Below are 12870 nucleotides of genomic sequence, written 5' to 3' on the forward strand. Positions count from 1 at the left end.
CTTTGTAGAATAATTCTAAAATATATTATTTTTATTAAGTTATTTGAGACTTCTAAGTCATGTATATTTTTCAAGTATTTGTTGGTATTTCTAGTTCCTACGTGTGTAATTTCCATTAGCAACTATAATATTGTTCGGGTAAATACCAAGCAATTAATTAATTAAAATTTTTATTATTATATATTTATTATACTTAAACAACCTCAAGTACATTTATGTACAATACATACTTTAATAAAAACGCTAAATACACAAATGGCAGTGTTTATGTAAGGAAAAGTAACATTTAAAACTTTTACAACGCAATTCACGTATAACGTTTATAAATTCGAGAGTCACTTCACGGTCATTATTTCTGCTATTATCAAAATTCATTAGAATTGGAATATTAACGTCACTGGTATCACTTATCGATATGCTTTAAAGGGAAGACGCCCTTTCTTAGAAGTCAAACGGGTGTTGTTCTACGGTACGGGTCAGTTCCGACACCTCGGTCATGTCGTGGAGGTTTGTCATCATTAGCTAGTGCCCTGGCTCCAGCACCAAATGTTACCAATTCCTCCTCTCTTGATGGAGGGGGTTCAACTGCAGTCGAGTCTAGAAACCTCCCACTAGCCACGGACGCTTGAGACTGAAAAATCGAAGCACTCCGTAAGCCACTCAACGTGTTCGCACTCTGGGGAACTTCTTTAAACTCCTCGAAGTAATTGTCGCACGCTGTCGGACGTGGCGCAGCAGGAAAACCATACAGAGTGGACGATGACAAATCTTTCAGTGAAGCTGAGCTTAAATTGATTCTTCTGTTCTTATGTATAGAGCAATGTGGCATCTCGTCTCCGTCGAAGACAAAACGCCGGCGTTCACGAGGTGTAGCTGCAGACGAGCCTGTTGGTGGATAGGTATCTCTTTTCATCATGCGCCTTTCCAATAGGGTCGAGTCACGCTCTCTGAACTCCGTGAATGCATATTCACGATCCCACGCACGGCAATCTGCCTTCGCCTTTTCTGTTATTTCAGTAATCCAGTCTTTTTGATACCATTGGAGGAATAGGAATATAGCGGAGGTTCCTGCTAGTTCAGCAGCAACGAATCCACCTATGTAGAGTCCGAATGAGTATCCGTAACTGTAGGACATCCGAGGGGTGTCGAAGAAGGTCATGTACCGTAGTTTGTGACCAAGTTGTGACTTAAATACCGATATGTACATGACTATTCCTGTTAGCATGATGAGACCTGAAACGGAAAAAAAAATTTCTTATATCCTTGACATTATCATATTCTCGTGTACATAATCAATTAATTTATATTTTTGTGACAACACACGTTTAAATAAGATCTTTAAATAATAATTACCAGAAATAATAAAGAGAACTCCAGCGATAAACGTGCACAGTCTTCGTCCTTTTACGCAATGGCCGAGCACGCAGCACAACGCGCCGACCGCTTGTGTGAACACAGCCAATAATAATGGAGCCGCTGAACGGGTTACTATATCTGGAAATGTATTAAGTAATTTCTTAACATATTTGCCTTAACAGAATGTAAAGGATGCTACTTTCCTTAGCGGTAATGACGCTTTATTTCAAGGATAAAATATGATGAGAAGGATGTAAAATGAGAAGGAATAAAAAGTACTTACAAGGTATTGCATTAGTAGAATCACTAGGGTCTGGAACGTACTGCGACAGAGGAAAGTACGGTATGTCTATGCAGCGGTATTCTGTACTGCCAGCTGAAATGGAAAAATTTCAATTTTGAATAAAAAATACGCAATAGATAAAATAAAATGATTTAATATTTACATTTATGAGGCCAATTTATTACCTTCTACTTAGTTAAATACTAAATTTAACTATTGCATTAAATGTTAATTTAAACATTTAATGCATTATAATATTATTTTAATGACTCTGTGGTCAGAATTCAGCAAACTTATTTTCAACAATTTCAGTTGACCTTAAATTTAATTTTCTTTAAAAGGTTTTATTTCAATTTTCAGCTAAGATAAAGCAAATGACTTACTTTAAATGAAATCAATGCCATTACGTCAATTATTATGAATTTTGATAAAACATCAACTATATTTTTATAATTTAGGATCTTCCAAAGACGTGTAATCGTCTAACAACAACACATACAGCAAAAATCAGTCCACCTAGTTTATACATTCATATGTGTAGTGTTAAGTAATTGAATGCAGAGGAAATGGTCTGGCTGAGATTCTGTCATCGGACTTCAAACGAAAGTGGGCCGAGTGTGGCTACGGCTCCAACACAATACATTTGCGCAGGAAACGACGAGCATTGTGAAATGCCGCTAGGAACGTTCCGACTATGCAAAACTATTTCGTAATATTGAATCATTTTTACACTTTTAAATGTGAATTTTGAATTTTTAGCTTACATTTTAAGACGTCTCTATTTTAGTATTGTTTGCTCAGTAACAAAATAAACTTAGAATAAATTGTAAATTTGAAATTCAGTATTGAATCAGGTATCCGGTCTCTTAGCGTTAACAAAATTTAGTCAAATAATTAATAAATTAATTAAGTTATTGAATAATTAATTTTCCTTTAACAGTCCGTTTGCCGCAACTCGTACGTAATAAATTAAAATGTATAATAATGGCTACTTTATAAGGCTAAAAAGACCTTACCTTGTAGTACGATATAAAGCCCTATTGCTTACTTAAGAGTCCTTATCGATTTTAGAGTGTATTTTACTTGTTTCTGTAATTCTTTAGACGCTCGTTTAACAAAACTAAATTAGTAACAATGTGTGATGATATCTTAAATTAAAGATTCATTCAATATCTAAAATACGTTCGAGACAATTTATTGATATTCATTGTCCAGTTTGTTTAATAGCCTAACCTAAGGCGTGTTTCAATTTTTTCCATGCGGGACGTTCGTGTCTTTGTATTTTACACGGAATTTAATAGAAGAAGTTTTCTTATCAAATATACTACAGTAAAGACACTGAGACATCCTAAAATATGTTCGAGGCAATTTATGTACTTTTATTGAAAAATTCAAAGAACATCTAAGTTAAAATAGCCTTACTTTGATGAAATTTTATGCGTATATGGCGTCGAATTTCTAGTTCTTACAACAGAGTTAAAAAAAAATAAAAAATACACACTAAATGATAGGTTAATGCTTAAAAATTTGCAATAAAAAAAATACATATTATAATATGTTTTATGAAAGAAATGGAATAATTTAAAGTTCTCTAGAATTTTAGATTATATACGGGAGCGCAAACGTTGTTACGGCAGATCTATATAATCGAATATTCTAGAGAATTTTAAATTATACCATTACTTTCATATAACATAGTAGTTAGTTTTTTTAAACGAGCTCCTAAAGAATTAAAGAAACAAGTCAAAATCACTCTTAAAATCGATACGGCCTCTTAATTAGTATTACATTTTGAGGTCTATATGTGGACATATTCAAAACTCGTCAAAAACATTTCATATTTCACATGCATAATTACGCCAATCAATTATTTCTCAACTATTTAAACCGATATCATCACTGTCCAACAGATTTAGAATGGAAGATTTTTCTCTTAAATATATCATTATTTTAAACTCATATTCTACTTTGTTACAAAATGGATGAGCAGAGTGAATTCGTTATAACTCAGGCCCCGGAATCACAGACACAATAGAAAATCTATTGTGTCGTGGACCGATCGGGGCGTTCGGGGCTCAATGGGTTAATACAATTATTGCGAACTGGAATCATGCAATGAATTTTAGAACAATGATATTATGCATGTTCTTAAACGGACCATGTTATGATTTGTAGAATAAACGTTCTATGAGCAGCTCTACGACTGCAAATCACTAGCCACTGCGATTCTATTATAGCGTATTTCCAGATAAAATAGTTTTATTTGCGAAAATGATTGTCAAGCGATCTTTGTATAAACAAGTTAGATTGCAGAAGAATTAGTATGGGCTAAAATAGTAAACCCCAGTTATACATAGTTGACCTATTTTCAAACATTTTGATTATTTCAAACTATAAAAGGTAAGAAAAAATCTATTCTATTCTTCAGCAATTTTAAATAATATGCTTTAACGGTAAGTGTCTCTTACAAACGTATCTTTTTGTCAAGGACTACAATCACGAAATAAAATTGTAAACAATATGTACAGAAACTTCTACAAAGGTCTCAAGCATCATTAAGGAAGCTTTCCAATTTTAACGACTGCGTTGTGCGAGCTAAAACACAATCGTACATTTTGTATGAGGACAGTTTAAATGGTTTTGACTTTTTCCTGTGTGTTCCTGTAAAGGTTTGTGTAAAATGTTTATCGTACTTTCGAGTTTGAGTTTATAATAATTTCTAACGCATTGAATAACATTGTCGCCGCACGGTTTATGGTTTCATTGTTACCTTTTGTAAAATATTAATACTAGAATCGTTTTACCTATAATATATTTTGGGGCGAGAAAATGAATTCTGTTTGCACTAACTTTATTATTTTCCAGCATAAAACCTTTCGTTAACTCAACTGGTAAAGGAGGTAATGAAAATAATTCACCCAAACCATACACATATGCATACACACAAACACAAATAACAACCCCGATTTCAAACAACAAATAAATGATAAAAATCTCAAGCCAAACTTACGATCCGTATGACATATACGCCACAGTCCAGATACAGTATGCTTTGCGACCAATTCATGTTTTCCAGTTCCATTGAATGAATTGCTCAGCATGTTCTCTTCTGTGTGCAGCCAGTTGTTCGTGGTGACAGCTACAAGGACGGCCACGACAGCTGTGCCCGCTGAGAGCGGCGTGAGCAGCCAGAGACACGCTACAGACGAGTCTATTTGTGCTATGAGCGTCGGTGATGGAGGTGTGGGCCTGAAATGTAACATAATAGTGTTTATAATTTTATGTATAAGTTGCATTTTAGAGCGATCGCGGCTATCGATTACTATGAAATGCACAACATTTTCGTGATTTATTTCGTCGTATTATTAAATGCAGTAGATATCTATTGCTATGAATCCATTATATTTCAATACTTGGAAATACAGTTAATTGAAATACTGAAAATTGTTTTTGAAATGCTTTGAATATAGTTTCAGAGGATTGAATTCATTTCAAATCAATCAAGGTTTAAATAAAATTTAATTTAAATTATATTTATTTTAATTCATCATTGAATTTGAAACTTTTTGCTATGGTGCATTATTGCATACATAAGCTTATTCTAAAATGCTCATTCTAACCCCACTATGTCAAATGCTTTTAGTGAAAACAGGCGTAGAGCATTATTTCACTGTTCTTAGTGCGTTCGAAAAGATTCTATGCAATGTTCTTATATAATCACAACACTGAATACGAGTTTTCGTTTACGCTAAGATGTCGAAAGAATGCTCTTGCTCTAGCTCTATGTTCGTTTGATGTAAATGAACCGTTACACGTGCCCATCCCCAGTAGAGACTAATAAAAAAACTTCGGTTTATCAGAACACAGCTGGCAGATGACCCTGATGCTTTTTAAGAAAATTGCCCTATAAGACAGATGTTAAATGTTTTATGCTTCACGAAGAAGAAGGAATTGTTTTTTAATTTACACTTAATTAAGCCTTAAATTCTCGAAAATGAAAGTGATGATAATTGAATATCTGACCACTCTCATACGTGACCACTTTTTAAATCTTGCGTTTGAATCGATATAGTTTTTTGTATTTGTAGTATATTTTATAGTATATTATGTTTATATTTTTAGGATGTATTTATTTATTATTATATTTATTTTATTTATAGCATTTTATTATTATGTATATATCTTTTGGTATGGTATATTATATCTTATTTTAGTGTGTATATTATGTATTTTTAGTATCATCTATTTATGTTTAACTTTTTACCTACCTCCGCTGTAGTAATATTGTTTTTCACACAATCTGTTGGTTGCCTGGAAGAGATTACTTGTTAGTAATCTGTGTTGTTTGTACTAGTTTAAGTTCTATTGTACCTACTTTTGTTATGTTGGCAGCACAATAAAGTGTTTAAAATAAAATAAATAAAATAAAATCTGATATAACCTCTATAGGCTTATTGTATTTAAATATTGTAGTTATTTACATAGCTTCATAATCACTCTCAATAAATAATTATATCTTAAATCGAATAACTTTCTAGACTCCCGCATATTTTACAATATAGGTTCCCATTTATTAAGTCAATTATTATTTCCAGTTATTTCAGTTTCCTAGAACACTTCCAAAGACTTAGTGAAACTCTGTTCAAATTCGCAAAATCTGTTGATCAATTTCTGAACATATTATATTAAAAGCAATGTTAACAATGGACCCGAATTCCAAGAAATACATAATTAAATTTAGGAACATCATTAGAATAAAAATCAACGCAATTATCCTTAACAATATTGCTTAACAGTTACTGAAACTCGTAACATCTAGGTAACATTTATACTGGGAAAGGGTAAACTCGACTAATTTTCCTGTTAAACACATCCAACTCACGTAATTAAACGCGTGTTTATAGTCAAGTTCGCAAGTTATCTATACCCTTTGTGCCCGAAAAATAACCTTCTAACGTAAATTATAATCTGCTAATGCTATATTTTATTTAAGATGAGAAATGCTCGGATACCGCGTGGTTCTTTATACATATCTTTAACATATCCCACGCATAAAGAAAACGATGGAGATGGTTTCAGTATTTATTTTATATTTACCAAAACAATGATTAATTATTCCCTTTTTATTTCAATTTTCCCAGAATAATGATTGTGTTTACAATGCACGCCTAAGGCATGATAGAAAAGTTTAACCTGTTCGTATTTAATGAAACCCGAATTAATTTGATAGGATATACATTAAAAATCCTGCCTAATTAATCATGTAACGAATAAATCAATGTGTTTTAGTTTACCTAGGTACTACAAATTGTTTAGTAATAATTAATAGCCCGTAGGTATTTTAAATAGCTACATATTAATTGACCGTAACAAATTCTATTTCATTGTTGAAGAATATGTAATTATATTTGACTATCGCTACTACTACTACTACTCGCAAGTGAATTATTTTTTTCATTATTTCTGAAAATCGGTGCAGTATTTTTACTTTATCACGAATAGACGGACAGATTTTGTTTTGTAACAGAGATTCCCATTTTAAATTGGTGATTAATAAATTAAATAATATTATAGATTAAAAAAGAGCATGCGAGCACACGTGACAAAAGTGAAACTTTTTTGGCAACATTCAAACCAAAATAACTGCTTTACTCCATGACTTGACGCTATTGCCATGACGCGACCTTAAAATAATTCAACTCTCAACGCGCCTAAAGAAGTTTCACTTAATGTAAGAAATAATTTTCAGTTTTAGTAATACCTGGGCGGGCGACGGCTAGCGATGGCGCCGCTGAGCGTCGGAGCGGGACGCGCGTGCGCACCACGCGGCAGCGATGCGTGCACGCACTGCGCGCCGCCGCCCCACATGCCTTCCCGCTTCTTCACTGCAAACAGAAACATTATGTTAACAGAACAATAGTGGTTCAATAAAACTAGTATAGTGTGTGCCATCCTAGTATAGTATGATATTAACAGCTGTGGTGAGTCTTTTTACATCCAGACAGATTGAACTGCTTAGCGCAGCATTGCCTTTGCAAGCCTGCAAGCTCTATGTGGATGTATCCCTTAAATTTTATGCTATAGTAAGATAAAAGCTTAAACCTTATGCCTGTATTTTTTCTGTCTAGACAAATGTAAAGTCTAAAGTTTATAATACTTTTTATAAGATTTTCGATTTTTATCTTTGAGTCGGAATACTTAATGTAAGTACTTACTTTAGAAATAAGTAAATGAAATATAAAAATTACATATCTTTAATTTCTAGAGAATAAAACGTAAAATTTTATGGTCATGGTTAGAGGGTAAACAGAATGTTTACCCAGACCCTCGATGCAATAGTTGGGAGCAGTAATAATGGTGCTAACGGGGTCTTACGTATTTTAACAACTTTAAACCACAAAATTTTTATGAAGCAGTTTGTTTTATGTGTGTTACTATTATAGAATTTGGTACACTAGTTTCTTACTTAAAACATAATATTATATTGAAATAACAATGCATAAAATATTACAGTAACAATAGCTGATTAAGTACCTAATCCCATTTAAAATTTAAGACTTCATATTTTCAACTCTTTTCAAAAATTTCATGTGTTAACAAAACGTGTGACTAGATTTCACAAATTCTATGTCGAAAGCAAATTGTATAATTCGTCATTGTACAAACGTCGTCTGTTTGCAAACTCAGCTAGTTTGTTAAATGCTGAGCATGTGAATAAAATTGAATGAATGAGCTCTTTTACTATTCAAGTCATAAGCCTGGTGTTATAAGCTAGTGGTTTAGTGTTATAAATATTAGTTATTTAAGCATGTATGTTATCTGATTAGTATCATTAGTAATTTGTATTAAATACTAGCTCCCCGCCTTGGAACTACTCGAGTAGGCTTTTACCGCCGTTTGCTGAAGTTTTTTGTTAGTTGCGTGTAATTTTAAATCTGTGTGGACAATTAACTGGCTAATGTTATTTACATACTCATTTTACAAGTAGGAATAGCAATGTTCAATATTTAAGAAAGTGGCTCTGTACATTAGATTCGTCAAATCTTTTTTTATCGAAAATTTCAGGCGAAATATTTTAGTAAGAATCAATATTATCTAGATTCTAGAATCTAGGGTATTGTTATTAAATAATTTTTTTAACCCTGATCAGCCTAATAACTGTTGATTACAATTAAGTTAATATCTTATATATAAAATTCTCGTGTCACAATGTTAGTCTGCATACTCCTCCGAAACGGGTGGACCGATTCTCATGAAATTTTCTGGGCATATCGGGTAAGTCTGAGAATCGGCCAACATCTATTTTTCATATGTACCACGGGCGAAGCCGGGGCGGACCGCTAGTAATATTATAACATTTACTCTAATACGCCGAATTCCATCAAATTATAATAGGAAATTTCAACATTCATTAATTTGATACCACGATTAAATTAACAGGACCAACACAAGTAATATAGTAGTTTCACATATCGCTGTACTAAAACCTAATAGATCAATTAAATTAAGGGACCGGGAGCTATGTAATGTTATTACTGTACGTCTGTTTGTCGACTTAACCCATCTTGTATTCTATTTAGTACCTAAGGGTTATATGAAAATTGAATTTGTCCTTATCAGGATGTGTCGTTATGAATAATTGTGGTGTGAGGATAATGCACATATAATTATGTAAATTATCTTATAATTGCCATATATATATTACTGTATTAATTTTTGTAGCTGGATGAATAGAAAATTGTAAAAAATATACACTCCTTAATAGGCTAGTAACTGCTATAAAATTCATTACTACAAACATAAACTACTGGACCGATTTTAAAAATTCTTTCACCATTCGAAAGCTACATTATCCACGAGTAATATAGGCTACCTATATTATATCATCATGCTAAGACCAACAGGAGCGGAGTAATGCGGGTGAAACCGCACAGCTAGTAATATACAGGGTGTCCCGTAAGTAGTGGACCAACGGGTTATGGGGAGTAGAGGGACTTATTATCTAACAAAAATACTAAAATTTATTGTCCTAAACCATAAAGTTTTTGATTTATGCTTTATTTTCAAAATTTGATAAAAATATCATCCACGTAAGCTTAACCCTAGAAGCCTAATCTATATAGAACGTACACAAAGCCTTAATATACGTCTCAGAGGCGTACACATATAAAAGCCCTTATTTTATGTATATCGTTTAATTATTATTGTTTTAATAAAGAGGAAATTGGAATTTGGGAAATAAACTAAAAATAAAACCACACTGTTATTAATTATAACTATAATCACAGTTGTTTATTATAACATAAAAAACAATATGCATAAATTGGAACAAAAAAATTAACTTCTTCAAAATCAACTAAAACATACATTATTTTTATAGAGTATCAATTTTTTTACGTTAATTATATATTTTTAGATCAAACATTACAACTAACCAGACTTTAAAGGACTAGATTAACTTTAGGAACAGTCTACACATAAATCAATCTTGTTCTCGCCACACATAGTTTTTTTAACATTTCTTACACACTAATTTTGAGTTTTGACATGCATTGTTGGATTAGTTTCTTCAGAGGGCCCAGATTCTTGTAATGATGCAACAAACTCAAACACCTCATTATTTTCATCCTCGCTATGAACGTCGTCAATAATCTGGTCATCCACAACTTCGGAATTTGAATCCTCGTGAGAAGGACGTCTCCTCCGTTCAAAATTGCGATAATGTCGTCTTCATTTAATATATTGGACCGTGACATATTTATACCTGAAACAATTCCGAAAAAAGATATAAAATACACGAAAAACAATCAAAAGTAAAATCACTCAATCTTAGTTAAAAGTTACACAAAGCCTAAACATACGTCTCACAGGCGTGCAACACTTCGATAAATCAAAAATGGCGGGACTTACCTTAATGATACAGGCACCGTCCTCTAGCTCCCATCGGCCACTGAGATAACTAAAGAGTACGACGCGCTAGCTTCAACCGTTAAAAAGAGACATCCAATATTCGAATTCTTGTACGCCTCGCAGGCGTAGATTAGGCTTCTAGGGTTAATATGAACGTTTACCATTTCTGTTTTTATTTTATTCTTATTTTTTTGTTCAAGGTTGTTAAGAATACATAAGTCTTCCTAATTAAAATGATACTCAAGCATAATTAACAATAACAACATAATTAGACCAAAAAATAGGTAAAATTTTACGTTTTAAAAATTTACGGACTGAAGTTTGAACAATGCTGGTGTAAAAAAAATGTATGGTTACCCTGTGGAACTTTATTTTAAAAACTTCTACATCTCATACAAATTACAAAAAGGTATAATTGTGTGGTATAAAGTATTTAAAAAAATGTTAAATTGGCGTACAACATTCAAATTAGAAATTATCAGGTAGTCAACTCATTAAGTTATTCCGAGAATTATTGCCTTTATGGGCCCGCGCTGGAATTTTTTTGTATTGTTTCTGGCCAATCATAGACGATCCTTGAACCCACTATTATTTTCTTTGACTTTCAACTATTTCAGTGACTTGCTTATAGCTCGGAACTACACGCGTGTTTAGCTTGAATCCGTCATTACGATATTATTCTTTGTTGAAGTGCGATTGAATTGGACACTGATTTTGCTTGTGATTTGGATGTTGTTCGACTTTGGTTTTTTGAAGAAAAATGCCTAATACATACACTCCATGTGAATATGCAGAAAAATGTTTTTTGTTTATAGACTCAGTGATGGAAATTGTGATGGAAATGCTCGACAAGCAACACGTGTTTATCGTGAGCGTTATCCCAATCGGGATTGCTATCCTGATCACCGATTTTTTCTCAGAGTAAATAACGCATACCATGAAGGTCGTATTCCTGGAATTAGAAATCGAATAGGAAGGCCTAGAGATGAGTCGATGATCGTCTAATATTGACAGAAGTAGAAGAAGATCCTTCAACTAGTACTCGCCGTATTACTAGACGCACTGGTGTACCAAGAAGTACAGTGCATCGCATATTGAAGAGAAGTGATTTACACCCGTATCATGTACGAGTGAGCAAGCATTAATACCAGGTGATTATCAATGACGAATTAATTTTTTGTCGAGAGATGCTTGATGCTTGGATCAAAATTTTTTTTACTCAATAATTTTTTTAACATTTCTGCATATTCACGTGGAGTGTATGTATTAGGCATTTTTCTTCAAAAAACCAAAGTCGAACAACATCCAAATCACAAGCAAAATCAGTGTCCAATTCAATCGCACTTCAACAAAGAATAATATCGTAATGATGGATTGAAGCTAAACACGCGTGTAGTTCCGAGCTATAAGCAAGTCACTGAAATAGTTGAAAGTCAAAGAAAATAATAGTGGGTTCAAGTATCGTCTATGATTGGCCAGAAACAATGCAAAAGAATTCCAGCGCGCGCCCATAAATGCAATAATTCTCGGAATAACTTAATGAGTTGACTACCTGATAATTTCTAATTTGAATGTTGTACGCCAATTTAACATTTTTTTAAATACTTTATACCACACAATTATACCTTTTTGTAATTTGTATGAGATGTAGAAGTTTTTAAAATAAAGTTCCACAGGGTAACCATACATTTTTTTTACACCAGCATTGTTCAAACTTCAGTCCGTAAATTTTTAAAACGTAAAATTTTACCTATTTTTTGGTCTAATTATGTTGTTGTTGTTAATTATGCTTGAGTATCATTTTAATTAGGAAGACTTATGTATTCTTAACAACCTTGAACAAAAAAATAAGAATAAAATAAAAACAGAAATGGTAAAAGTTCATATTAAGCATACGTGGATGATATTTTATCAAATTTTGAAAATAAAGCATAAATCAAAAACTTTATGGTTTAGGACAATAAATTTTAGTATTTTTGTTAGATAATAAGTCCCTCTACTCCCCATAACCCGTTGGTCCACTACTTACGGGACACCCTGTATAATTCAATAAAATCATAATATAATAACTAGCTTTGCCCCACGGGTTCACCCACCACGCACTTACGTCGAAATTATTTGGCATTAGTCTTCGTCAATAAATGGACTATTGAACACTGTGATTGAACACTAAAATGATTTTATTATTCGAACCAGTAGTTCCTTAGATAAGCGTGTTCAAATATTTTTATTTAGATTTTAATTATTAGTATTATATTTAATACAACACTGTATCTCTTAATAGTGTATAGTGTGATACTGCTACCAAATTTCACCAATTA

At 32.6% G+C, this 12870-nt stretch overlaps 2 protein-coding genes across 2 annotated transcripts in view; one reads left to right on the top strand and one right to left on the bottom strand.

The window, feature by feature from the left end:
* LOC149906442 (dietary and metabolic glutamate transporter-like) overlaps positions 1-12870 on the top strand; it is a 245487-nt gene that overhangs the window by 176674 nt on the left and 55943 nt on the right. The gene's annotated exons all lie outside the window — the stretch shown is intronic.
* stg1 (stargazin-like protein) overlaps positions 194-12870 on the bottom strand; it is a 55224-nt gene continuing 42547 nt past the window's right edge. Inside the window, exons 2-6 of the mRNA XM_090104655.1 lie at positions 7401-7524; positions 4650-4888; positions 1640-1732; positions 1354-1494; positions 194-1233 (exon numbers count right to left, since the gene is read on the bottom strand). Coding sequence (XP_089960781.1) covers positions 449-1233; positions 1354-1494; positions 1640-1732; positions 4650-4888; positions 7401-7507 — 1365 coding nt within the window. The 5' untranslated portion in view covers positions 7508-7524 and the 3' untranslated portion in view covers positions 194-448. The remainder of the gene's footprint in view (positions 1234-1353; positions 1495-1639; positions 1733-4649; positions 4889-7400; positions 7525-12870) is intronic.

This window comes from Colias eurytheme, chromosome 8, assembly GCF_061535395.1.
Source record: "Colias eurytheme isolate Ceu_HAF_F1 chromosome 8, ilColEury1 Martin Lab GWU primary, whole genome shotgun sequence".
Lineage (NCBI taxonomy): Eukaryota > Metazoa > Arthropoda > Insecta > Lepidoptera > Pieridae > Colias > Colias eurytheme.